This window comes from Sporobolomyces koalae (assembly GCF_050403365.1).
Source record: "Sporobolomyces koalae JCM15063 DNA, S_koalae_JCM15063T_v1_ctg24, whole genome shotgun sequence".
NCBI classification, from domain to species: domain Eukaryota; kingdom Fungi; phylum Basidiomycota; class Microbotryomycetes; order Sporidiobolales; family Sporidiobolaceae; genus Sporobolomyces; species Sporobolomyces koalae.
Genome location: NW_027481747.1, coordinates 17,345 through 42,885, shown reverse-complemented (window position 1 = coordinate 42,885; position 25,541 = coordinate 17,345). Strand labels below are relative to the sequence as shown.

The window sequence follows — 25,541 nt, the reverse complement described above, 5'->3', positions numbered from 1 at the left end:
CTCGTGTCGATCGCAACAAACAATCACCGGCAATAGGGACAAGCGCACAGCGTTCAACGTCAGTCTCTTGTACCGCTTGCGCATGGCTTCTACGGTCCGATTGCCACTCACATGGCTTCTCGTTATCTGTCGGAAGACGAATGAACGAACGAACGAATTTGTGGAGAGACAGCGAGAAAAGTCTTCCACCGATCTCACGTTTCCGGGGTACGGCTGAGCGGTTGCGCATGTCTCAACTTTCTCGAGCCCATATTTCTTCTACGAGGCTTGTTAACCTGATCAGAGCAATGATCTCTGGCTTTATTGCAATCGCCAGTATCCCTACCGCGAAGTGAAGACCGGAAAAGTCGCATCTTCTCAGGGCGGTCAGGCACACGTGATCGAGACGGATTTCGATTTGCGAAAAGGTGCGATTGATATTTTGCCAAGCAGTACAATACAACAAGCGATGTGTGAATAGCGCCACATCTCGACGATACACTGCCAAGCCTGATGCGCAGCGACGGTTCAAGGATGAGGGGAAGGCGAGATAGAAAAGAAAAAAAAGGATAATAGCAGAATAGCGCGAGTCAGCTACGATAGGATTTCAGGAGATGGTTGCAATGGGCTCAAGCTCGCACCTTCTGGTGAAACATCGTCGCGCGCAATCTCGAGGATGCACGCTGTTGATTCTGGCTGCCGTATGCAGCCTCAAACCTTTTTCTCGTCGACGACTTCTTTCGTACCGAGTGCTGGAGGGTTCTCCTTGAAGAACTCGATCGGAGTACGTCGATCGGGTACGGCAGTCTTTTGGGTCGGGTTGAGGACTTGCCGCTCGCGCTCAGACAGGGTAAAGAACGAACGAGTGTTGGCATCAAACCACCGCCGCACCTGTCGAATGAGCGCGCATTCCAACTACAAGTCAGTCATCGAGCTTTGATCGGGTTTCTTACTCTCAATGCGAGGATGAGATAGGTCGTACAGGCATAAAGACATGCTCTCGCTCGCCAAAGTCGTACAGCAACACGGCGTAGGCCGTCAATCCTGTTCCAGCGGAGGTTCCAATCAGTGAGAGCTCGCTCAATGCACAGTAGCAGACAGACTGTGCTCACCAGCAGCGAGCGTGAAGGCGGTGAACTGGATGCCTTTCGAGAGTGGAGTCGGCGCGATGTTTTGCGGCAGCTTCGATGGAGGGATCGGGGGCGGCACAATAGGCTTCCTAGCTGACGACCCAGGGTACTTGAATGCCATGATCAGACGAGACCGAGCAGATGATGAGGTCAAGCGATGAAGTCGATATCGATCATTCTCCCTTCTTCACTCTTCTCTATCTCCGGCGATATTGCTCTCCCACCAAGGAACAGCCGTAACTATGACATATACTGCTTCCGAATAAGAGGCGCTTGTTCTGGGATCCGCTATCGCCCTCCCGCTTGACAATTGTCAATGCGATGAATCAGTTTCTACACCTCACGACCTGACGACACTAGTACTACCGATTCAATAGCTCATCCGGCTCACGATCTGCTTCTTCCTACAACAAGCGCTCGAGACTGCAACTTTGATCCAAATCGTCAAGGCTAGCTAGGTTTCAAGTTGGACTTGGCTCGTTCGTGTCCATCGGGGTTCTCATTGTGCTCGCTCTAGCGAATTGTTTCCGAATACAGGCGATCGCTAGAACAGCGGGAGGTAGACTATACCTGAACAAAGACAGAGTGAAGGGAAGAGCGCCATCGGGGATACAACATGCCCGGAATCCAGCTTGCACGTCGAGACTGCTGAGCCTCTGCTAAAAGACGACTAAGTTTCTACATCATTGCAAGACTCAGGCATTGGTGCTGTGTTTCCGAAGTCGTATCCCGCCACTGCGATCACCTGCAGTGTAGAAACCCGCATTCTCGAGCTCGGGAGCCGAGTATGCTCGCATCCTAAACATAGTTCAGACCCTCTCGAGTCTCGCGAGTCCCGTACCCCTCAAGTTGTCAACACGGCAAGGTCGCTTCGGGATCTCCGACCCGAGTCCTATTGACGGAAATCTTGTCCCGACGACTCATTCGAGGCCCCGCACGCCACTTCGTTTCGACTCTCGATTTGTACTGTGCTGTACTGTACTGTCTGCGACTCTGAGTTGGACGGTTGTAGACTCAGCTCATGCATGAACGTGCACCGGTTTGGCAAGAGCCAGCTGTAAATGCGACTGGCAATGGTGCCGGTGCGGACCGGTATACTGCACGCTCGACTGGTTGTGCGACATCCTAGAGGTTGAACGCTGCTGTTTGCCCAGCGACGGTAATAGACGTTCCATATTTACGTCGGTCGAGGTGGATTTTTTCGGAAATGTGCTCGCTGGTTGATGCAGACAGACAGCTTGCCCGCAAGAGGATCTCCCATGATCGTCAAGCGTGAAGTCGTACTACTTACAGAGTCAAGCAGGGACGAAGTCAATTGATTGCGATTCGAGCCGAGCAGAGAAAGTGATCGAGCTCGGGGAAGGGGTCAAGAATCAGATGCCGAGAGTCTTGGAAGCCGGGGAGGGACGGCGACGCAGCCGATCAGAATCAGATTCGATTCGAGGGCGCCCGCATCTAATCCATCGATTTTTTTCTCTCTTCTGTTTCTGCCTCGCACACCTCTCCTGCGCCCTCGCTGCTGTTGATCATCGTCGCTCAGCATGTCAAGCTCATCGCAAGAGTACAAGACATCGGAGGACTTCGAGTCTACACCGCGTGAGACGCAGCGCCATGTGGGTTTTCGCATTCTTCCGATTTTTGCCCCTCACCCGCTTGGCAAACTCTCGCTCGCGCTAGTGCTATCTGTTGGCACTAGTCACTCTTCGTGTGCGATAGCTGACCTCCTCCTCGGCTCTTATCTGTCCTCTTCCTGTCTGCGCTTCTGCTCGTCACCGTCTGCGTCGTATCTCTCTCGCCGACTCGGCTTGTTCCGGCTAAACTGGCAGTCCGAGATCGATGCTCCACCTCCTCGATACACTCCCGGTACCCTCAAAGTTGAGAACGCTCAACGCGTCTGGTGAGTCCTGCCCGCTTGAGGATGCGTGCGCCGCCGCTGACTGGGCTTGTTCGCCTCGATATTCAGGGGCCGCAACTCAAAGATTGCGCTTTTTGTTGGAGTCGCACTTGCTTCCTACATCTACGTGAGCTTGATTCCCTCGTGTGGGTTCCAGTGACAGCAAGCTCATATTCAGCTGTCGAAACAGTCTCTCGAAGGTACTACGACTTATCAGTATCAATCGTATGCCACCTCGGACTTCTCGGCACATAGTCTTATCGGAGCTATTGGTGGGTCCCTCCTTGCCCGCGACCCCTTGCTGGTGGATCATGGTCCTGAGCATTGTACCCATTTCCAGGTACGGCCCAGGCTATCATCCTCGCCGTGACCAAGCCGTTCGCTGCCAAGTTCGCCGACGTCGTGGGTCGTGCCGAGGCCTTCTGCGCTTCGGCCTTCTTCTACTGCCTCGGTTTCATCATCATCGCCGCTTGCAAGAACATCCACACCTACGCTGCCGGTGCCATCATCTACTACTTTGGTTACGCCTCGCTCCAGATTCTCATCCAGATCGTGAGTCTTCCCAGCAGACCTATATGCTCGCTCAGAGACCCTGACCATCTCGTACCGCGCAGGTCATTGCCGATTGCACCAACCTCCGATGGCGTGGACTCATCTCGTCGTTGACCAGCATCTGGTTCTTCATCAAGTTTGTTCTGTCCTTGACCTTGGTCAAAATGATATCCCTCGCTGATCAATGCTTCGCTTCGACAGTGCCTTTGTCTCGTCCAACATCGCTCAGGGTGTTCTCGAAACTTCCAACTGGCACTGGGGTTACGGAATGGTAAAAATTGAATGCATTCGCTACGTACACCTTGGGACCTGACGGGCTTACTGTTGGCGTTTGGCACAGTTCATCATCCTCATCCCGGTCGTGCTTTCGCCGATCGTCGGCACCCTCTTCTGGGCCCAGCACCGTGCCAGCAAGCTCGGACTCGACTCGACTGACCTCGTCGAGAAGAACGGTGGAACTGCCGCGCGCGGCAACTCTCTTGATGGTCGCTCGTTCCTCGAGCGAACTCGCGACCACCTCGTCGACTTTGATGCCCTCGGACTCATCCTCTTCGGTGCCGGCTGGGCGTGTCTCCTCCTGCCGCTCACCCTCGTCAACCGATCGACGCTCGACTGGAACAGTTACAAGGTCATCATCTTGTTCGTGTTCGGTGGAGTGATCCTGCTCTCGTTCATCGCGTACGAGCGCTTCGCGGCCAAGAAGCCTCTCTTCCCCTTCCAATTCTTCAAGTCGTGGACCATCTTGGCTTGCGGTCTCATCGGCTTCTTCGACTTTGTCTCGTTCTGTACGTTCTGTCCGTTGCAGGCTCCGTTTCGCTCGCACGACTGACTCGATTCGGATTCATGATCTGCAGACTTGCAGTACACCTACCAGTACAGTTTCATCAATGGTATGTCTCCTGCGTACCTGCATTTCGTCGTCTGCCGATGCTGACTAGAGAGGGAAACAAACGAAAACCAGTCACCCGTGGATGGTCAGTTGCCGACCAAGGATACTTTGCTTGTGAGCTGAAAACCTTTCTGGTTCTTGTGGCGTATGCTTTACTGACATTCGTACGCCCTCGTCAGACACGCAAACGCTCGCTCTCACCCTCGGAGCCATTCTCGCTGGTTTCTACCAACTCTACTTCCACCGCACCAAGGTTTGTTCACGCACGCTATCGTGTCACATGGTTCAAAACGCTGATAATACCGCGATGTCTCCAGTGGCTCCTCGTCTGCGGTCTCTGCGTTCGTTTGATCGCGCTCGGAGCCATGATCAAGACCAAGGGTGCGCACGGATCGACTGCCGGACTCGTCCTCTGCCAAGTCTTCCAGGGACTTGGAGGTGGTATCGCTGCCGGTTCCAGTCAACTTCTCGTGCGTCCTTTCCCGCCGTCAGATTGTGGTACATGCGCGAGACTGACTTGGTACCCCTTGATGAATCGTGACAGGCCCAAGCGAGTGTGCCTCACTCGACCGTCGCGACCGTGACGGCTTTCATCCTCCTGTTGGCCGAAATCGGTAACGCTGTCGGCACTGCCATCGCTTCGGCAATTTGGAAGCAACACATGCCCGAGGAGCTCAACAAGCGCCTCGTCGGTCTTCTCCCCGAAGCCAACATCACCTTGATCTTTGGCTCGATCGTAAGTTGCAGTCTCAATCACATTCAAGGGTTGCTTCTGACTTGTCGCTATTTCTTCACAGACCACCGCGGCGTCCTACCCCAAGGGTTCGCCCATCTACGAAGGTGTGATTGGAGCGTACGACTACGTCATGAAGGTAAGCGAGCCTTGTTCGAGCTAGCCATCCTCACTCGTATATGCTAATGGCTTGGCATCGCTTCTCCAGATCCTCTTGATTGCGGCGACTGCCATCGCTGTCATTCCCCCTCTCCTCGCTCTCGGTATCCACAACATTCAGCTGTACGTCATTCTGTCCATGCCGTGGGATGCATGTCGCTGCATGATTAACTGACGCATTTGCTCTTTCCCGCAATAGTACCAAGGCTCACAACGCCGTCGAGGGAGAAGACGTTGCTGGTCGAGCTATGGACGACGAGTCTGTCCAGGAGCAAAAGCGTGCTAACGAGGCTTGATCCCGCATCTCCACATACTTGCTCGAGCGTTCTTGGCGCTTCTCTCTCTCCTGTGTTTCTTGTTTCGCATTTCTCTCCTCTACACTCACCATACTCTCCCACGTTGGAGAACACTCTCATTCATTTTAATCTGGTTTTCTTTGCGTCCTTCTCGTTTGTTTTCTCATTTTGGGTTGTGCTCCTTCCTCGGGTTCGGAGAAGAAAATCATGTACTTCTCTTTTGAATAGATCCTTTGCAACCTATATACAATCAACCAGAATCTCTCATTAGACTGTTCTTTCAATTAAGCGAGAAGCTCTTCGAGGGGTAATCAAACCGTGAAAAGACAACCGACAAATGACTCTCTTTTTTTGTGCAATGAATGGGATGTCTACATCAAGCGGCTCTGTATCTACGCAGAAAGGAACTCAAGCTTTGTACGGACTTGTGAAGAACACAAATCATGTACACCATTGTCTCGCCCACAATACCGTTTTTTGCCTAGCGATTTTGAATCGAAGTTCCTTCCTCATACAAGCAGCTTGAGCTTGAACATCCATTCGAGAATCCAGTTTCGAATGTTGTTGTTGTTGTGGTTGTTGTAGAACGAGTTTGGTCGCAAGGTCTTCCAAACGTATTTGAAGAGGATCGAAAGGTCCAACAAAGAACTTCGTTTCGAGAGAGAGCGTAGGTGAAAGTTTGTCGATCTTGTCAAGTAGAGGAGGAATGAGAGAAGTTCCATCGAGTTCGATTGTAAAACTGGGAGAGGTCGAAGCGACTCGGTTTGGAGTGAAATCAAAGATCGATTCAGATTCTAGAGGTGTAGTTGAATTCGAACGAGTGAAATTTGGAGGATCGTCGCGAAATGGATCTCGGATCAAGAGTAGGACGCTGCGAGATTGACCCAGTGAATGAAACAGGACGACAGTGTGGATCGAGTCGACTGGAAGATGAATAGTGTACAATGACTTTCGACCGAAAGAAAGTTCAGACTCTGCGAGAGAGAGAATTACGAAGCAGATTCCCTATACTTACATCAAGATGTTGAGTAGTGAAAGTGATACAGTCGGAAGCAGGTGAATAGGCGCATGTAAGCTGAGTAGGGTCCACGCATTTGCGTCGTGCCCAGTCGGCTACAACAAGGGTCAAAGCGGGCAATTCAATCGTCGGAGGCTCGAGCGACGCTCGCTCGATCTCGTTTGAGAAGAGAAAGCGAGACGTTCCGGAATCAGCAATATCGCGTGTGTAGCGCCGAATCGTGTTGGTGTTTCCGAGCGAAAGAGGGTATTCGGGCGGGAAAGTTGAAGGTGGCAAATTAGAGGTAGCCAAGTAATCGGGTTCATCTGTGCTCGAGTTGAAAACGGAGCAGCTCTCGATCGTGCTAGCACGGGTCGGAGACGCGTGCTGTGCGGGCTCCGTCGTCAATTTCGCAGAGTGCACAAAGACGGGATTGACCGAGGACTGCAAATTGTTCGAGGTGAATTCGGTTCCAAGGCGGTTTCGTTTCTTGTCTGCCCTCTGGCTGAGCAAGAAAAGAACACAAACACTGTACTCAGCGCTTCAAGAAAGAGAAGAAGAAAAAACGGCGGAGCGGATAGGGTAAAGTCTTTGTCGCGAGCTGACCGTTCGAGCCACCACAACCTGAGTGAAGGCGTGAACCCAATCCTGCGGATCTCGGCTTGGATCCGAAGTCTTGCTTCGATCGAGACTGAACGCAACGAGTTTGAACCAACGTTTGCGGCTGACAAGTAGAGGGCTTCGAGCGATTCTTCAACACGAGCGGACGCTTCAGCATCGTCAACAGCTCGAGTCACTGGTTGTTCGCGTTCGGAAGTCGTCAACACTGGTCGCTGGACTGCCGGATTGAACGATGCAGGCGGAGAAGGAGCAGCAGACGAAAGGGAGGAGGAGGACGAGGTCGAGGGAGATGCACTACTGACGCTCGCGCTCGAACGACGGAAGAAGCTCGAATAGCTTCCGACCGATGCATAACTTGACCTCCGAGGTCGATCAGGCGGCATGATGGTACAAAGATTCGTACAAGATGTTGACTGACAAGCATACGCCCACCGCGGTCAAATGCCGGGAGAGGGGGCGCGTGCGGTTCACTTCGCCGCAGTTCCGGAGCTTTCGTGCGATTTTGCAGCCTCGCAATATCATTGAGCGATGCAACAGACTGCTCCCGTCTGTCTCTTTGCCTTTGAACGCGCTCCAGCTATTGAAGGAGTTGTCACTAACTCGCATGTTCGTCGCGTACAACTTTCAACATCAAATCGTCATTGCCATTGAAAGTCCTACTTGTCCGTGAACAAAAGATCCCGAAAGAGACATTTTAAGCGGAAGCCTTGCGAGCGGCGCTGTAGATGAGAAAAGAAAACCCTCGCGTGAGCAAAATCATCGCTTCGAGTACAATGAAACGGCAGGCAAAAACTTACGTCTTCTTGGCCTTGGCAGCCTTGACAACCTCCTTCTTCTCGGCGAGACGCTTAGCAACGACACCCTTGTACTCCTCAATCTGGACCTTCTGTTGCTCAGTCTTTCTGCGCTTGAGCGAGCGGAGGTGGCGGCGGCGTTGGAGACGCTCGGGGGTGACGAGGCGCTGGATCTTGGGACTGTTTCCCCGAGAGAGCAAACGTAGTCATGAGCAAAAAGGACAAGAGAGAGAGAATGGCTTTCGCTTACGCCTTGGTGTAGGGCTTGGCTCCCTCCTTCTTGGGGACGACCTCGCGACGGATGACGAACTTGCGAACGTCGTCAGACTTGTCGAGGTTGAAGAAGCGGCGGATCTTGGTCGCACGCTTGGGACCGAGGCGCTTGGGGAGGACCTCGTCGGTCAAGCCGGGGATGTCGTTCTCTCCCTGCTTGACGACAACAAGGTGGAGGGCGCGGACATCGGAACCGACAATGCAACCGCGGACCGACTTGCGCTTGCGCTCACCGGTGCGGCGAGGGCGGTAGCAAGAGTGGCCCTTGGAGAGGAGGAGCTTGACACGGTGGGGAACAAGGACACCCTGCTTGAGAGGGAAACCTTGCTTCTGTTGAAGGGGGCGAATCGATTGTAGTCGCGAAAGGACGAGAGCAGGTGGAGAGGCGTCGAAGATGCACATCGCGGCGTCGAGTACAGGGTGTCGACAGCGGGCGGAGCGAGAGAGATGAACAACGAGCGGGGTCAGCGCGTGCTCGATGCGCGACAGCGAGCGAGGCAGGATGGACGAACGTCGTTACCACCAGTGATCCTCAAGACGTAGCCCTTGAACTCGTCTCCGAGAGCGTCGGCGGCAACCTCCTGAGCCATACGCTTCTCGTAGAAGATGCGACTGTCGCGTGCAACCTCGGGGTCAGCGGGACTGGGTCGCGCGAGAGGTGCGACTTAGTGAAGAGACTCACGTCTTGCGCTCGTCATCGATCTCAATGGTCTTTTGCTGCCCGGTGGCAGGGTTGGCAAAGCACAATTTCATGCTGCAGGGATGAACGAGCGAGCGGGGTCAGTCACGGCGGGTTTGGCTCACAGGCGTTGAATTTAACGGGCGAATCTCAGTCGCTCGCGTTCTCGCTCGTCCTGCCCATCTAGCCCCCGCGCTGCCTAGCCCATGCCTGCTTTGACCCCATTCTGTGTCTCTGTGCACCCTGTTCCCGCTCGCCCGAGGTGGTGGTGGTGGTTTTTAGCGGGTGTGGAAGTTGCCCGAAACTTTGTCGACCCTCGATCGGGGGTGGCCGGGGGCGAGCAGACGGGGCGCGAGTCGGAGGGCGTACGCTGTAGGTTGGCGGGGTGGACGGGTAGGCCTGAGAGACTTACGCGACGACTGAGACGAGGGAAAAAAGAGGAGAGAGAAGGCGCGCCTCGCCTGGGCGAGCGTGTCCCAGCTTTTTTCGACTTGCGAGGCGAGTTTTGCACCGTTGCCGCCTCGCTCCCTCTTCTTTTTCCCGCGTTCTTTCCTCTCGTGCAGCAAAGACCCCGGTAAGTCGAGCCCGCACAATCTTCTCGCGCTGCTGCTGCTCAACTCGTGCTGACTTGCCGCCCTCCTGTTCGCGCGCCTCTCTCACAGGTTGTTCGTCTCTCTTCTCCGAGATCTCGTCGATCAACCTCTCTCTCCCTGCCTCGTAGCCTGACCTCTCCCCTTGTCGAAACAGTACCTAGCCGCCAACTCGTCCTCTTTCTTCAAGGCATGTCTCTGTTCTTTCCACAGCAGCGCCCGTCCGATGGGCTTCTTCGAGGTTGAAGGGAGTCGCATTGGTTCTCGTGCTGACGGCTGCCCCTTGCCTATCACTGCAACTGCATCTCTTACAGGCTGTAAGTCTTCTCTTTCTCACTTGCCGCTCTGCCTACCCAGACAATTGACCGAGCTGTGCCATCCTTTCTGTAACTTGCTCCCCTGTTCACAGCATCCCCCGACAACCTTTCAATTCAAGATGGGACGCATGCACAACCCCCACAAGGGTATTGCCGGTTCGGCTCTCCCCTACAAGCGATCTGCTCCCAGATGGCTCAAGGTCTCCCCCGAGGAGGTCAAGGAGCACATCTTCAAGCTCGCTCGCAAGGGTTTGACCCCTTCGCAGATCGGTGTCGTCCTCCGTGACTCGCACGGTGTTGCCCAAGTCAAGTCGGTCACCGGTAACAAGATCCTCAGGATCCTCAAGACCAACGGTCTCGCTCCCCAGATCCCTGGTCCGTTTGCCTCCATCTCATACCGCGAATTCATTAGCGACAGTAGCTGACCTCCTGATCTATTGCACGTCTCAAGAGGACCTTTACTGCTTGAGTGAGTGCAACGCACATTCTGAACGAGCGCTCTCGATACTGACCTCGGCTCTACCTATTTCACAGTCAAGAAGGCTATCCAGGTCCGCAAGCACCTCGAGCGCAACCGTCACGACAAGGACTCCAAGTTCCGCATGATTCTCATCGAGTCGAGGATCCACCGTCTCGCGCGTTACTACAAGACCAAGTCGCAACTTCCTCCTTCGTTCAAGTACGACTCGGCCACCGCCTCGACCCTCATCGCCTAAACAAACAAAAAAGACCTTGGTCAAAGCGGTTCGGGAAATACCTTGTTGGTCTCGAAGTTTCGGGGGTTTTCGGTTCAGATACTCTTGTTGCAACGAGTCGACGTCGTTATCGCTAGGAACCATCTTGCGCGCGCAGAAACCCCGAGAGAACTGTTTTGGAAGCTCTCTTTCTCCACGCTGGTCCACGAGGTAACCTTGTACATGGTGTACAGGCGTCGATCTGAGCCGCACATTCGGACAGACGAGCGGGCTCCTGAAGCCCGAATCTGAGCGTCCGTCCCGTTCGTGCTGCGCATGCGTCTGTCCGTCGCTTGTTTGTTTCTCTGTCTCTCTCACTCTCACTCTCTCTGCGGTTCTCTCTTCCCTCGTAATTGCCGCGTTCGTTTCACCAGGTTCGACGCGCAGCTCTCGGTCGACATACAGGAACTGGCTTCCTCGTCGCATTCACCTTCGTTTCCTTTCCCCCACTTTTTCATTCGGCACGAACCCTCGTTTCCCCCCAAATCATACACACACTACTCGGTCACAGAGTGTGAACAACGATGCAACTCGTATCACTGGTCACGTTCGTGCTCACCCTCGCGTCTCTACCTCTTCCATCCTACGCGACCTCGGGTTCCGATTCTTCCTCATCAGACTTGGCTCAACAACTGTCACATACTGAATGGCTTCTCGCCAAAACTCATCGAATGGTCGTACGTGCGAAAAAGTTCGGCAGAACCGAGAAACGCAAGGTGTTTGAAAAGAGGGAACACAAGTACAAGTCTGAGGTTGAACATCTCGAACGACAATTGTTTCGTACGAGAACTCGTCCTTCATCGACGACCGTCGCCAAGACAACAAGTTTGGGAAGCAAGTCCTCGACTGTGTCGCCTGTTTTGATCAAATCTTCTACCGCTGTCGCGACTCCCAAACCGACTTTTTCCGCTTCGTCCCGGTCGTCTCAAAGGAAAGGACTCGGGTTTGAACATCTCGTCGACCTCAAGCCATTCGCTCCTTCAACTACCTCGAATGTCACCTGGGCGTACAACTGGAACTCGCACCTGTTTGAACCTGCGAGCGATTCCCCAAAGATGCCCAATGGTGTCCAATTCGTACCCATGTTGTGGAAGCCGGACCCAGAACACGTTGGACCTTGGATCAAGGACGTCGACTCTTGGCGCAATCAACCAGGAAAATTGACCCATGTTCTTGGGTACCGAAATTTCCTTATTACCCTTTGCCGAACCGAGCTGACGCAGAGCGTATGCGACAGGTTCAATGAACCTGACTTGCCAGGACAAGCAGACATCAACATCACGACCTGTATTCAAGGCTGGAAAGATCACATGGAACCGCTCGCACACGGGTCCCAACCGCTCAAACTCGTCTCACCGGCCGTCACGAATGGAGGTGAGATAACTCCTTTACCTTGGTCGGGCTTTTGACGTCTGCTGCAATCAGCTTTGGACATGTTTTGCAGGCGCTCCTATGGGGCTCACGTACTTGGCAAACTTCATGGCTGGGGTCAAAGCGCAGCAGCTCACGGTGGATGCAATCGCTCTACACTGGTCAGTCTCTTTCAACCCGATCTCTCGCTGATCCCTCAAGTTGATCGTATCGCATGCTCTGTAGGTATGACTCGGTGAGTTAGACGTCGCATGTTCACATCGAGGTATCCTGATAAGGTTGACGTATTGTATGACCCTCGTGACAAAGCCGACCAACACTGCTTACTTCAAAAACTATCTCACGGACGCGCACAACCAATTTGGACTCCCAATCTGGCTCACCGAGTACGGGTTCAATTCGGGAACTGACCAACAGAAAGAAGCGTTTCATGCCGAAATGGTCGTGAGTTCCAAAACTTTGCATGCTCTATCGTTCCCTGAAAGGAAGAGACTATTGACAGAATGATTTCGGTCAACAGCCTTGGATGAACGCCCAACCTTGGATCGAGAGATACGCAGCATTCGGTTCGTCTCGTTCCCATTTCTCCTCTTCCCCACGATTCGAAGGAGAATTTTGAGCTGAATCAGGTGAAATGTTGCAAATTGTAGGCGATTTCGTCAACACCTTTGTGACTGACCAAGGGAGTCTCTTACCCCTCGGAGCTTCGTACGCGTCTGCTTGAGACCATGTCTCTTACCATCCTGGTCGATGGTTCCAACCTTGCTTCCACTTTATACTATCTCGGCAAATCTTCTTACCACACATTTTTGCAACGCTGCGCGTCTCTCTGATCGTCGTTTCGCCCGATCTGGAGAGACAGGGAAATGTAAACATGAAGCGAGATTACATTGACAACAAGATCAGAAAACCAATGCTCCTAATTCCCCCCGTAACTCAGTTCTTCCTACGCTTCTTGTCCTTCTTGTCTTTCTTCCCCTTTGCTCCTTCGTCCTCGGCGATCGGTCCTTTGCGTTTGTTGCCTTTGGTCGAATTTGGGTTCTTGACACTGACTACTGAAGAAGCGCCGGCCTTGCCACCGTTCATTTTGGACGCGACCTGGGCCTCTGCCGCTGCCCATTCATCTTTCGATCCTCCGACTGCATATCTGCCGAAGCCACAGTACAAACAGTTTCAGTCATCAAGGTCCCGAAGTGGAAAGAACCCAATTCAAGGCAAAGGGGGAAAAGGAGGGTGGAGTCTCACTCACTGCTTGAGGTCCAAGCTATCCAACACTTCCCTTTGCTCTTCCCTCAATTGCTTCAAAACTTCGTTACCCTCTTGCTCGAGTTCCTTCGCGATCGCATCCCGACTCGTGGCCTTCGTGGCGACACCACTTGCACCCGCGTCGTTCAAGTCGTTCGCAGCGTTGGTCAGGAGACGCGAAGCCGAAACCTGAGCTTCGGTCGGAAGAGTCCTGCCGACGTCGGCCTTGAGGATCTCTTGGATCGATTTGGTAAGCTTGCGGATCGTCTTGACGAACAGAGCGAGCGTCTGTGCGACTGGCAGTTGCAGTTCAGACTGGTTTGGAGCAAGAAGGACAGGTTAGCTTCATCGAAAGAGAGGACAGATCGTGCACGAGTCTTTCTAGACGAGCATATGCGTACCTCGATATCTTCGACCGACTTGCGTTGGAGACCAAGCGCGAGCAAGATCGAACTTTGTACTCCCGAGAGCTTGATGTCCGCCGGGAACCGTTTGGCAAAGTAGAGTGCGGCGAGAGTGGGCAGCAAGTCGAGAATGACGTGGTAGTCGAGCATGTTGTTCGCATACGAGTCGAGACGCTTGAGGTCGAAAGGCGAGAAGAGGTCTCGAACGTCGGTCGAGACGAGCTCTGACAAAGCAGGAAACCAAAAACCATAAGTCTCTCATCTGTTGAGGCGCCCGATCTCGTCTGGTCTGGAATGCTCACCTCGCGACTTTCCAGCACCCTCGCCTGCGTTCGCTGCCTCGAGCATTGTGAGAGCAGCAATCGAGCCAAACTCGCGGAACTTGAAGGAAAGCAGAGAGATGAAGCGTTTTCGGAAATCTGACGAATCGGTTCAAGACGATGAGCTCGACTAGGTTCGGCGCAGAGATAGGAGCAACGTGGGTATCCTTACCGACTGCGAAATCACCCAACCAGCGCCTCGTCTCCTCCATGTTCTTGTTGAGTCCACGAATCATGACGCACGAGTGTTCTCCGGTCAAGTCGTTCGTCGTTTGGCGCATGTAGAGGGGTACGAAGCCGCCCCGCTTCCAGAACTTGAAGAGCTGAGGAGTGACTCCGTACGAGACTCCCAAGTAGTCGAGCTTCTCAGGCGCACGCTCAGAGAGCCGTTGCAGGAGAGGAGGCATTTTGGATGCATCACGAATTCCGATTCGGTCGGTAGAAAGCGAAGCATTCTTGCGGAGTACACCATGCATGTCAGCGTTGGAATCAGTTGTGGCCGGAAAAGGTGAACTCGACTCACCTTTTCAGTTTTTGCAACATCCTCAAAAGTCTCGACTTCGAGCTCGGCGGCGACCTCGTCGAGGTTGAGCAATTCTCCCGAGTAAAACTCGTTGAGCGCCGAGATAGCTCGACTACCGTAACCCATCTAGAGTTTCGCAAATCTTGGTAAGCGAATGGTAAACTTTCCGACGAGAAGGAAGCAGCTTTACCTTTGCGTAATCCGGGTGAACGGCGACCCGGACAATCCTCGCGCCCGAAAGCGAAGCAAAGTCATCGTCCTGGTACTGCTGCGAGATGGTCCAAGGGATCAAGTCGCCACCGGCCATCTTCCCTCGCGACAGATTGTCAAGTACGGATTGCTTCGAAATGTTTCCCTCGAGAGCAACCTGTTTTGCGAGGAGAGCTTGATCAGATCATTTGTAGGACGGGAGGAATCAAGCGAGACCCTGGACCGCTTACCTGAAGAACAACGAGAGGGTCCGGAAGGGTATTGTCGCCCTCTTTCAAGGGAGGCAACAAGACAAAGAGATGGTGACCAGGTGCATCACTCATCAACTGAAGGTCGTTGGGCGAGTTCTTGTAGTGACTGGCAACGTAGAGACTCATCATCCTCTGCAGGAAGACCTCGGAAGCTGGGTGGTAGCTGAAGAGAGTGTCGCGGTTGACATAGAACAGTTCGCAGTTGGAAGGGTGGGGACAACCCTGCAGAGTCTTCTTTGACGGGACCGCCAGGGTCGCGTCGAGGCAGAGGAGAGAATTGAGCCATTTCTCAATCTGATCGCCCGGCGCGTATCGAATCGGGGTCGACAGCTTGATCTCCTTGAGCGATCGCACGACAGCGAGAGACGAGGAAGATCCGCCCGATGCTTTGTTGCCCTCACCGTCCCCAGCGTTGGTGTTGTTGACGGCGAGCGCGGAAGAAGGTCGCGACATCTCTCGAAGTTGCTGCAGGAGCTTGAGCGAGAGAGACCGACCAGTACCCTCGTAACCGTTGATCGTCGATGCCATGAAGACGAGGTAAGGGCCGAGGAGAGATCGGACGAGGGGGAGAGGGATTGCAGCGGCTTCATCGATGACAACCAACTCGGCTTGACCGAGGACGTGGTAGTCTTGAGGTTGAATGTACTGATCACGGGTTCTTCGGATCAGTCTGAGTTTGCAACAGCGAGCATGTACGACTCACCTGAATAGTTTGGCGATGTTGGCGGAAGATATTGACCCGAACGACGGCGCCTTTCCACTCTGGGTTTGTACTCTGCACAATGTCATAGTCCAAGTGTTCCTCCCAGCCGAGCTTGTCGAAACCCTTGAAGATGAATTCGAAGAGGGTCTTCAAGTTCTCGGGCGAAGGCGAGGTGACAAAGATGTTCGAGTACGAATGAAGGACGGCCAGGGCGATCGAGAGACCGAGTGCTGCCGACTTTCCACGTCCACGTCCGGCGGTGAGCGAGACCGTTTGCGAAAGCGACTTTGAAGTGATCGCATCCGTGAAGGTCAAAATCGACTTGGCTTGATCGAGCGTGCGCGCCTCCGCGACGACTTCGCCAATACCCTTCGTGTCCTTGAGCGAATCCTTGAGCGCTTTCAGCTCTGCTTCTCCCTCGAGCTCCCTCCGCTTGCCCTTGCCCGACGACTTGGCGACTCCAACTCCAAGGTCAGGATCGATCGGTACGATGTCCTTGCCGGCAGAGATCGGCAGGACGTTGAGCTCGTCGTCGACCACCAGGCAGGACGGGTTCGAGCCGAGAGACAGGAGGAATCGCTCGTTGAAGCGGGCGACGGGGGCAATATCGGCGGCCACAGAAGATCGGTATCGCGAGTGGACGTCCTGTGAGGAGCAGTGTCAGGTTAGAGACGAGTTGTGCACCGGGTTGACAGAGATCGAGAACAGGCGATAGATAGACTTGCCATCGTCATTCCGTAGAGATCGCGCAGACTCTTCATTCCCTGCAACAAGCACACGACGATTCCACCTCCTTCGACCGTTTCGATCGTCCTCGCCAACAAGTTGGGCGTGATGGCTTCGAAATCTTGCAAAATGAGCATGTTGAACGTTTGTCCGAGAATCTTGTGGGTGTCCTTGTAGTACCTGCGATTGGGGCAGCGCGTGATTTTCAGTACAGGATCTCCTTGAAGGTATGGAAAGTATGGACGAGGTCACTTACGTGTATCGGACATCGGTGACACTGACAAACAGCTCGAACGGATCCATTTCTCCGACATCTCGATCTCCGCGTTTGACTTCCTTCTTGACTTTGCTCTCTCGCTTCTTTCGGTTCGAAGTGAATCCCAAGTCCTTCTTGTAGCACCACAGCACGTTCGGCCGCGGGTTCTTCTTCTGGGCTGTTTCGCAAGCGACCGTCCTTGAACCATCAGCCAATGGCTCAACCAGGCGTCGCCAGCGCGGCAAGGTACGCCTCGAGGGAGGGTATAATCTCACCATCGGTAGGGTTTGCGAGACCAGCGATCGATTGGCTCAGCAGGAAGTGCAAATTGACGATTTGAGCGTGACTTTTCGCTCGGTCTCCCACCATCAGGAAGAACGATCGGTGTCCGGTCAGTAGCGAGCTGCAGCGTGTAACAAGAGATTCAGCATAGTGCACGAGTGGCGGGTGCCGAGAGCCGGCGTGCAGCGATGTAGAAAAAAGTCTCGAGATCAAGGCGACGACTCACTTGGAGATGAGGGACGGGATGCGCGAGTCGAGCGGCTTGCGCTTGCCCGCATTCGAGTATGCTCCAGCTGCAGCAGCTCCCGACATGTTTGCGAAGGTGGTTGAAGTGAGCGAGAGAACGAGGTTCGATTCACCGCCTCTCTCTACACTTTGAACGTCTACTCCCTTTCGCTCCCACGTCCGATATTGCTGGACTGTCCCCTGTGTGCACGACGCGGTCTACACCCATCGTAGCCTGCTATGCAAGCCTCGCCGTGATCACGCTTCAAAACTGCACTGCTGCGGTTTTCAGGACAGCGCCGTGGATTCATGCCTGACCTCTCAGAGACGGGTCCGAGATACACTGGGTCTGATGCGATGCGAAATATCGGGGCTAGGCTATGCGAAGAGAGAGAGAGAGAGAGCGAGCGGAAACATAACGACAAGTCGACACGTGCAGCGCGTGTTGCGCTCCTCCACCTCGATTGCCAGTCAGCTTGCAGTGCTGCACACCATGCGATTCTCTCTACTGAGTACTTGACTTTCTTTCCGAGTCGGCATGGGTACGCATCAGCTAATCGACGCGTGGTGGGAGGATGGCCAGATGTTCTGCTCGCTTCAACCTTTGCGATCTCGACCGCGTTCGCAGCTCCAGTCCTGGGCAAACCAGATCTCGATGTCGTAGCCAAGTTCCCAGAAAAGAACCCCTTTGGACGTGAGTAATCTCTTTTGCATGACATCGCGAAAGCGGCGACGACATGCGACAAACGTCTACTCGTTTGTTTGCCTGTTTGGCTGATTCGAGATCACTTGCATTGGGGTAGGGGTCACGAACGGTGTCTCGAACAACTTGTTGAACCTCCGCGTCACTTCGCACTCTTCCGACCCCGTCAAAATCGTCTCGGTTCATGGCCAATACTACGAAGCTTCAGGCAAAGAACGTCCTTTGCGACAGGTATGCCCTCAAGCCTACACTTTGGTAAAACTCGCGACATGAGGAGAAACTGATACTTGTCGGTCCTGGTTTCAGACGACCAATTTCCCGCTCGCGGTCGACCTACCCCCGCGTGCGAAATCCCCGCTCATCCCGTACCGATTCCATTCAGAGAACAGGATCGGAGAAGTCGGTCTTCGCGTCTACGTGGACGTACTCGATGCGGTAAGCTTCCCTGTAATCCCCAAATTCTTCTACTGAAACTGACGACTTTTGTGATCCTAACAGGGGCGCAAAAAGTGGACCTACCTCGCGTACGAAGGTACTGTAGATGTCATTGAAATCCCCGGTTCTTGGTTCGATCTCGAGCTGTGAGGGCTCAATCCTTCTCTCTCTCTTCCATTCCTGAAAATGGTTTTCAGGCCATTGACCTTGATTCCCGCTTGGGCAGCATCTCGCTCTACCTGATCCTGTCCGTCTTCTTCGGTTCGATTGGATACCTCGTCTACAAATCGTACCTCCTCGGCCCAGTTGTTCCTTCGAAGAAGAACAAGCAAGGGAAATCTCAACGACCACCGAGACCGAACGTGGTCGCGAAAGACGACGAGATTCGGGATTCAGCCGAAGCGGTCAAAGACGGGGACAAGCTTTTGGATCAGGATTGGATCCCGGATCACCATGTGCGAAGCAAAGTTGGAAACAAGCTCGGCAAGAAGGACAAGTAAGAAAATAGATTTCTTTTCTCTTGCAAGGAAAAAACAGAACCCAAAAAAGCAATGTGCGAAATAGAAATGACATGAACCCTCCGACCAGCCACTGCCTGTCTAACCAAAGAGAAAAAGTTTCATGAGATATGATGAGCCTTAGAAGATGGCATTGATTGCGTTCGACTGTCGAGAGCCGTTAAGACAGGTCAGCTTGGAATGCCGCGAGAAAACTCGAAATCTAGAATCGTCAAACGTACGGTAACTGCCGAGCCGATTCCGAAACCCATACCGCCTGCAACGGCGGTGCCCATCTGTTTGCCAAATTTGCCTCCTGGAAATTTCTTCTTCTTCTCTTCCTCGGTGACAGGCGGGGCTGACGAGACGACCGGTCCTGGAACCGGGGTGTACGGTTGGTACGGTTGCTTCTCTCCCGGGTTCTGCGCATAGTACTGCGGTTGTTGATACGCGTACTGAGGTTGGTGCGGCGGAGGCGCACCATAATGAGATGGCGGTGGAGGCGGAGTGAACGTGGATCCCTACATCCACATCAAGTATAGCGAGATCCCAAGGCGAAAAAACTGCGTCAAGCTAGGGAAAGCGCCAGGCAGCGTGAACCATGACGAACTCACCGAATGGGAGTGAGGGTATCCGACAGAGTAGGGTGAACCGTTCTGCGGATGAGCTGAAGGTGGAGGAGGCGGAGGCGCCCGAGCAGCATGGCCCTCCTGAATCCGCTCAACATGCTGATTACGCCAACAGTCAGGTCAATCCTGGACTACGTTCGATGAGGCAAAGAAAGCTCACGTTTGCAGGGAACAATCCAGTCTGTCCATCTAATCATCAACAAACAACATGGGTCAGTTCCAGGTCCAAGCGAGACGAGCTGCGCCGTCAGGATGTGGGTAACTTACTGAGCGAGCCTTTCCACCAATCTGCGTTGACTTCCTCGACTATCTCGATGATGTCGCCCGGTTGGAAACTGAGATCGTCCGGCTGAGGTCGAGGCAGAGCAGAGCAGAGGTCAATACCACTTCTGCTGGACGTGAGGCTGTAGCAAGCGCAGGGCCCGGTGTGCTACAAGTCGAATACTATTCCGACTGAAGCCAATCGAGACTGACGATACTGAGCTTCCCCGTCACTTGGAAAAGGCACCTTGAGTGCTGTATGCGCATGCGAGGGCGGTGCATGCTATGCGTCGCTCCATTTGGGCTGCCCGTTGCGCGCCGCGCGACGCTTCTAATTCCTCGCAAAGATCCGAGCTGCTGCACGTGTGTCAAGACGATCGCAACTTACTTGACTCTTCTGGTAAGCCCAGATAGCTTTACACTGCCCCCCTGACGAGTTCGGAACCCCGTTCGCATTGTGCGACTGTGGCTGCTGCAGTTGGAGCGCCTGCATACCATTCACGACACTGCTGGATGGGTCTGCTGCTTGACCGCGAGGAATCGCATCGAGTTTGGCCCGGATGAGCTGCAAGTCCGCAGTTGAAAGCAGCTGCTGCGCAGAGAGGAACTCGAGGTCGCCCGTTAGGCGATCGAGCAAGTGCGACAGGTATGGACCGGACGACATGGTGATGGTTTGTGGACTGGATCGAGACAGACGCAGACGCGTGGTACCTGGAAGATGATACCGAGAATATTCAATGGCGCGCAGACTCAGTAATCAACTCTTTCCGCTTATTGCCGCTTACATTGCTTCCTTTACTCAGCGTTTTCGCACGCAACGATTTTCTTCTTTACTAGCCATCCATTGCGTCGTAGACCTCGGTTCCTGGAACGCAGAACCGAAGGAATCCATCTTGGAGCGCTTGCGCGGATATCACAAATTCTCAAGTACCGACATGGACGCACAGGATCCGGCATGCAATTTTAGATTGCTGTGACAGGGCTACTATTCGCGTCCAGAAAACAGCAGAGAGTGAAGGAGGGTGGTATTCGTAAGGTGGTTTATCTGGCCCCGTCTGGGTAAGCGTCGGGGCGTTTTCGTGGTCCACAGGGGGTCAAGATGCGTCGAATGCGAGAGGGGGAATGATAATGTGCAATGTAGCAAGAAGGTCGGCTTCAGATAGCGTTGTACGAGTGGGTAGTGCGAGGGTAGGAAAACAAGGAAGCGGTCAAAGCCGATCGATCAGCCCCGAGAGTTTTTGAGCCAGTCGCCGAGATACTTTTTCAGCTGCTTGCCGCTGTAGCACAGACGCCTCGGTCAGTTTCCTTTAAGCAGCAGCGAAGAGCGAGGAAGCGCAACGTACTCGGGAGCTTCCCTTATCGCCGTCACCAAGGGCTGAGACTTTTCAGGTGGGCAATTGATACTCGGGAAGAATGAAGTTTCGAGGAAGGATTGGAATTCAGCGGGTCGCTTCTGTTGCAGCGCTTTGAGCAGCACCGCGATTTCTGCCACAACCTGTTCATTCACGCAGCCTCGGCTCAGTCGTGATCCATCAGAGCACACAAGGGAAAAGCGATGACAGACCTGGAAGGATTGTGCGTCCGAGAAATCAAACTCTGGTCTGAGGGGGATCTCGAAGCACATTCCGACGACGTTCTCGTAGATGAACCTTTCGAAGCCAGGTACCGGACTCGGCACGATTGGAACTTTTGGGTTTACTGGAAGCGGCAGCGGGTCAACCCAGAGCTGGACAAGTTTGACGAGAACTCCGAAACCGTAGCGCTGATCTTGGGCGAGAGAGTTGGTCGAGATGTAGTGCGCAATCGACTGCAGCACAGATTGAAGGTGAGGTTGGTTCTCTGCGACACACAAAAGAGACTGGAGCGTAAGATGACAGCAATCAACAAATATTAACAGCATCGCGAACGACGTACTCTCAGAGTAGAATACTTCCTGCAAGTTGGCGCCGCAGATGACGATGATAAAGTTGAAATAAGCTCGCTTCAGCGTCGATTGTTGCACTTGGTCATCCGTGCCGGCAATCGGTAGCTGAAGGAAGTGGAAGACACGATTGAAGACAGGCAGAAGGAGAGTGTCGAGGATCGTGGTGAAGTGACTCTGAAGCATGTATGAATGTGAGTCACAGAGTTAGTGAAAGGCGCACAAGAGAAGTTCCTTACTTTGTACTTGGCCACGAGCAAGCCGAGGAAAGACAGCAGCTCTGCCAATTCCGGAAAGGTGATCTGGCCGATCAAGCAGTCAATGAGAGTCGGGATCAGATCAAGGACGGCTTGTCCGGTGGTTGCGACAATGCGGTTGAAGGCGAATCGAGCCTGTGAGGAGGAACGCACTTGCTGTCAGTCTTTCTGGAAAATTGCGATGCGATATGGAAGAGACGGGCTGACAGCATCTCGGATGGCAACAAAGCCAGCCATGATCTTGGCACTCGCCAAAACAGCCTCGGTCGCCTTCCTGAAGCCCTGAACCCAATCGCCCTGCGCTGTAGGTTGTCGGGCGCTCAGATCAGGGAAACCTTTCGCCACGTTGCCAATCGCCATGATCAGGTGATGCGCCTTGAGTACGGCGTTGAGATCCTCCGGCGAGCTGGCCGAGGGCCGAACCGACTGCTCCAATTGGGACAGAAGAGGGTCGAGAACAGCATCGAGCAAAACCACTTGCTCGCGCGGGACTTGGTTGAGGATCGAAATGAGGATACCGACCGTCTCGAACACATAGAGTTGAGATTCAAAAAGACCAGAACTAGCGGCAGCTTTGGTGAGAACGGCTTCCGAAGGAGGTTCAGAGTCGGGAAGTTCGGCGGTGATGGCGAGAAGATCCTGATTCGAACCGGGTCAGTACTTCGAGGCATGTGCAAGACGGAAATCCACGGGGCTCACCTGCATGCCTGACAAGATGTTTCTGATCAAGTCTCCAGACACCTGACTCTGAAGAATCGTCCTGGCTTGGTAAATGAAACGACTGAACAGGTAGCACATCCGTGCCTGGACCGCGGCATCGGATTGATGCAGGCCGCTGTGGGTGCCTCTTGGAGTCAGTCGCATGTCCTGGTATCATGTTCAGGCTTGAGCAACTCACTGTTGGTCGAGGAAGTTTGGAAGAATCTCGGGAATGAACTCTGGACATAGCTTGAAGAATTCGGAATACCTGACCGCGATTTCGAAGAACATCAAGTTGACTGCCGGATGATCGTGTGTCATGACTTTTGATCGGCAGGCCCTGAGCATGAGCTCGCCGAGGGGTGAGAGCGGGAACTGGTTGAATTGAACGGTGTATCCGGTTTCCCGTTTTGCCCGCGCAAGTTCTTCTTGAGGCACAATCACGAAGGATGCGGTGCCTTGACCAGAAATCGCTTGACCTGAACAATCTCTGCCCGCCATCAGTGTGCATTCGGTGGGAGAGGATACCAAGTTTACTGACCGAACCCGTAGAGGAGCGCGAGCGCCAATTCGACCCGCTGCCAAGGAACATTCGCAGACGATGCCTCGAACGCGTCCAGGGTTTCTCCAACAATCGATCGAACGGCTGAAGCATACAATTCCGGGTCGATCCAAGCGATGCCATCACCGATTGTTCGCAGTGACTGCTCGAGCGTGAACGAGAGTAAGCGGCGAGACGATGCGCTAGGAAAACTGAGAGAGACGTACCTTTCTCAGCTCTTCAAACAATAGCTGATCCTCGTCTTCTTCTCCCACAATTGCCATCTCCCACTCAGTGTCGGCCTCGTAGGCCATTTTGCTCACTGCACTCTTGAGAAGCTCTTCCAGGAAGGCTCGCTTTTCGGTTGTCATTGTCGGATCGGCCATGTTCTGCCCTGCGCCTGCCACACGTTTTTGCTTCTTGTAGAGCGAGAGAAGTTGCGATGCGAATGGATGCAAATTGAGTGAGGTGGCGGTGTGGGCGTCAGACAAGAACAGAATCAGGAGCGGTAGTAGAGGGGTCAAGGAAGCCGTCGCGAGCGCTTTGGCATCATCGGGGGTGGAAGACTGCAAATGAGGCCGAAGAAAGGTCAGCCCGGCGAACGACTGCCTATGTAAAGGGTTGACTCACCTCGTCGAGCATCTTGCAGAGTTCAGTCCCCACACCGTTCAACAGTTTCGCAAGCTTCTCACGGAACATCTCCTCCTCCTCAGTCGCCTCTGTTCGGCCGCCTTCTCGCCCAGCATCTTTGAGAGCGTGCAGTACTGTGGCGACGTCGAGAACTTCGAACAGTTTCAACTTGTCCGGAGCTGGCATTCCTTTCAGGACCGTCTCGATGAGGGTGTCGGCTGTCGCTGTTCGAATTGACAGGCACGAAGGCGATTGAAGGTTAAGCGCGCGAAGTAGCAGCGAGATGGTTTCCGGAGTGACCATCAGGTTGATATCGATCCAGGCTGTGATTGTGAACCAAAATCCGTGTTAGCCCAAGGACTGGTACAATGAGGAGAGGACGAATAGACTGACAAACATAGTCGCCTGCAACGCGAACCGCCATCTCGCCAACATCGCGGGCAGTCTTGCCAGACAGTCCGATCGAGCCATCTCCTTGCTGATCCCGCTCGACTCCCTCGAGAGCTTCTGAAATGACTTCCCAAACCGTTCCTGCAACTGCTGCCGCGTCCCGCTCCCGGATTGCGTCTCGCAATTCTGTGTCCTTCGCGAGGCGAGCCGGTGCCTTGTTCAGCCGGAGTTGCGCGTCTCCAATCTCGAGCGAGATTTCGTGCAAGAGTCGTAGTAGGAGATCGGTCGTTTGTGGATTGAGCGAGAGAGGTGACGGAGTCGAAACGGAAGGGGCATATGTGCGCAAGAGGGAAAGAAGTTCAGAAAGGAATGTCGGTGCGATCACAGGGTAGGTGTAGACGAAGATTTGTGCCGCGAGATTGGCGGTCGCGTTCTTGAGGACTGAAAGGTAAGAATCCAGCGTCAGCGAGCCATCGGTAGAGCTGAAGAAGGATTCGCAAAAAACTTACATGCTACGCCATTTTCTGCAGGTCCTGCAACGTATTCGCTCCGGAAATAGTCGAAGAGGGATTCTTGCAGCATTGCGAGTGCTTCTGGAGACATGGAGGGCAATCTGTGTCACATCGAGCTTGAGCGAATCAGTACAATGAAGCAAAGCCTTTTGAATGCATCATTTCCGTCTAGTCTCGTCTCCTTCCGCCCGTTCCTTTGACTGCCTCGACCTTATGTAGTACATGGGTTGACGTTGCTGGGCAGCGAAATTGGCGCAGCGGTTTCCCACGATGGACTGAGTCTCGTTCGCTGAACTCTTCTCGCGTCGAGATCACTGCCAATACACCGTAGGACCAGTTTCTCCACTCGCGCTCTTTCCGGTGTGTGCAGGAATGTGCCGTCTCTAGTAAGCATGTCGAAGGGAAGCAGCGAGACTCACGCTTCGGCAACGACCTGCACCGCAAACATCCGCTCTTCTTTGCCCAACCCATTGCCTCCTACCTGGCCCTGATCTCGCCCATTGAGGAAGAGTTGCCAACATGCTTGCCAGGTCTCACCGCTGGCGTCTTTGACCTGCTGCAAGAACGAGTATGCCTGATGTCGCTGTTCTTGAGGAATCGACGGATCCGGGTTCAGCGCGAACGAGATCGCCTGAGTAATCTGAGCGGGAAGTTGCTCCATCGCTCAGAGAAGGATCGTAGCGTGCCGTTCGGGATGTTTGACTAGAGACGTAGTCAGGCAACGTCTGGCTCATCTCGAATCTCTTTGTCGTCTGACTATTACCGTCATCTCCATTTTCAAGATATACAGTTCCTTCTAATATGCTGTTGTCACCTGCGTAGCTCAGCGATCCCCTTGCGAGCATGCAAACATCGCACACCTCGTTACGACATCGTTCAACTTTTTTTCTTTTCTTCGTAACATGTTCGAGCC

At 53.7% G+C, this 25,541-nt stretch overlaps 10 protein-coding genes across 10 annotated transcripts; 4 read left to right on the top strand and 6 right to left on the bottom strand.

Moving 5' to 3' along the window:
• Positions 1 to 690: 690 nt before the first annotated feature.
• Positions 691 to 1,230, bottom strand: JCM15063_005411 (uncharacterized protein; the record flags this gene model as incomplete). Its single annotated transcript, XM_076679545.1, has 3 exons — positions 691 to 870; positions 962 to 1,023; positions 1,092 to 1,230. The coding sequence occupies 3 exons, from the start codon at positions 1,228 to 1,230 to the stop codon at positions 691 to 693; spliced, it is 381 nt and encodes a 126-aa protein (XP_076533267.1).
• Positions 1,231 to 2,650: 1,420 nt separating this feature from the next.
• Positions 2,651 to 5,632, top strand: JCM15063_005410 (uncharacterized protein; the record flags this gene model as incomplete). Its single annotated transcript, XM_076679544.1, has 16 exons — positions 2,651 to 2,722; positions 2,936 to 3,006; positions 3,073 to 3,130; positions 3,194 to 3,275; positions 3,344 to 3,555; positions 3,618 to 3,691; positions 3,757 to 3,826; positions 3,896 to 4,340; positions 4,410 to 4,445; positions 4,517 to 4,558; positions 4,624 to 4,697; positions 4,762 to 4,914; positions 4,989 to 5,180; positions 5,242 to 5,316; positions 5,386 to 5,459; positions 5,536 to 5,632. The coding sequence occupies 16 exons, from the start codon at positions 2,651 to 2,653 to the stop codon at positions 5,630 to 5,632; spliced, it is 1,827 nt and encodes a 608-aa protein (XP_076533266.1).
• Positions 5,633 to 6,073: 441 nt separating this feature from the next.
• On the bottom strand, positions 6,074 to 7,633 carry JCM15063_005409 (uncharacterized protein; the record flags this gene model as incomplete). The annotated part of the gene is made up of 3 exons (XM_076679543.1): positions 6,074 to 6,580; positions 6,648 to 7,134; positions 7,236 to 7,633. 3 exons carry the CDS (start codon positions 7,631 to 7,633, stop codon positions 6,074 to 6,076), a joined length of 1,392 nt encoding a protein of 463 aa, XP_076533265.1.
• A 311-nt stretch (positions 7,634 to 7,944) lies between these two features.
• On the bottom strand, positions 7,945 to 9,070 carry JCM15063_005408 (uncharacterized protein; the record flags this gene model as incomplete). Its single annotated transcript, XM_076679542.1, has 5 exons — positions 7,945 to 7,969; positions 8,048 to 8,224; positions 8,295 to 8,647; positions 8,830 to 8,929; positions 9,000 to 9,070. 5 exons carry the CDS (start codon positions 9,068 to 9,070, stop codon positions 7,945 to 7,947), a joined length of 726 nt encoding a protein of 241 aa, XP_076533264.1.
• A 952-nt stretch (positions 9,071 to 10,022) lies between these two features.
• RPS13 (40S ribosomal protein uS15 RPS13) lies at positions 10,023 to 10,619 on the top strand (the record flags this gene model as incomplete). The annotated part of the gene is made up of 3 exons (XM_076679541.1): positions 10,023 to 10,278; positions 10,355 to 10,372; positions 10,438 to 10,619. 3 exons carry the CDS (start codon positions 10,023 to 10,025, stop codon positions 10,617 to 10,619), a joined length of 456 nt encoding a protein of 151 aa, XP_076533263.1.
• Positions 10,620 to 11,161: 542 nt separating this feature from the next.
• JCM15063_005406 (glycoside hydrolase family protein) lies at positions 11,162 to 12,732 on the top strand (the record flags this gene model as incomplete). The annotated part of the gene is made up of 7 exons (XM_076679540.1): positions 11,162 to 11,814; positions 11,875 to 12,011; positions 12,082 to 12,169; positions 12,234 to 12,243; positions 12,318 to 12,452; positions 12,529 to 12,574; positions 12,659 to 12,732. 7 exons carry the CDS (start codon positions 11,162 to 11,164, stop codon positions 12,730 to 12,732), a joined length of 1,143 nt encoding a protein of 380 aa, XP_076533262.1.
• Positions 12,733 to 12,944: 212 nt separating this feature from the next.
• On the bottom strand, positions 12,945 to 17,240 carry KRE33 (ribosome biosynthesis protein KRE33; the record flags this gene model as incomplete). The annotated part of the gene is made up of 13 exons (XM_076679539.1): positions 12,945 to 13,155; positions 13,258 to 13,568; positions 13,655 to 13,881; positions 13,960 to 14,076; positions 14,150 to 14,432; positions 14,501 to 14,626; positions 14,691 to 14,867; positions 14,941 to 15,606; positions 15,665 to 16,309; positions 16,390 to 16,570; positions 16,647 to 16,824; positions 16,922 to 17,049; positions 17,155 to 17,240. The coding sequence occupies 13 exons, from the start codon at positions 17,238 to 17,240 to the stop codon at positions 12,945 to 12,947; spliced, it is 3,336 nt and encodes a 1,111-aa protein (XP_076533261.1).
• Positions 17,241 to 17,646: 406 nt separating this feature from the next.
• On the top strand, positions 17,647 to 18,791 carry JCM15063_005404 (uncharacterized protein; the record flags this gene model as incomplete). Its single annotated transcript, XM_076679538.1, has 6 exons — positions 17,647 to 17,665; positions 17,737 to 17,847; positions 17,957 to 18,087; positions 18,163 to 18,291; positions 18,355 to 18,437; positions 18,518 to 18,791. The coding sequence occupies 6 exons, from the start codon at positions 17,647 to 17,649 to the stop codon at positions 18,789 to 18,791; spliced, it is 747 nt and encodes a 248-aa protein (XP_076533260.1).
• Positions 18,792 to 18,929: 138 nt separating this feature from the next.
• Positions 18,930 to 20,342, bottom strand: JCM15063_005403 (SH3 domain-containing protein; the record flags this gene model as incomplete). The annotated part of the gene is made up of 6 exons (XM_076679537.1): positions 18,930 to 18,956; positions 19,031 to 19,309; positions 19,403 to 19,516; positions 19,578 to 19,606; positions 19,685 to 19,766; positions 20,067 to 20,342. The coding sequence occupies 6 exons, from the start codon at positions 20,340 to 20,342 to the stop codon at positions 18,930 to 18,932; spliced, it is 807 nt and encodes a 268-aa protein (XP_076533259.1).
• Positions 20,343 to 20,900: 558 nt separating this feature from the next.
• LOS1 (Ran GTPase-binding protein LOS1) lies at positions 20,901 to 25,289 on the bottom strand (the record flags this gene model as incomplete). The annotated part of the gene is made up of 14 exons (XM_076679536.1): positions 20,901 to 20,955; positions 21,022 to 21,173; positions 21,243 to 21,517; positions 21,593 to 21,776; positions 21,839 to 21,991; positions 22,064 to 22,495; positions 22,556 to 22,691; positions 22,755 to 23,034; positions 23,097 to 23,259; positions 23,324 to 23,662; positions 23,727 to 24,049; positions 24,120 to 24,557; positions 24,626 to 24,729; positions 25,048 to 25,289. The coding sequence occupies 14 exons, from the start codon at positions 25,287 to 25,289 to the stop codon at positions 20,901 to 20,903; spliced, it is 3,276 nt and encodes a 1,091-aa protein (XP_076533258.1).
• Between the last annotated feature and the right edge of the window lie 252 nt (positions 25,290 to 25,541).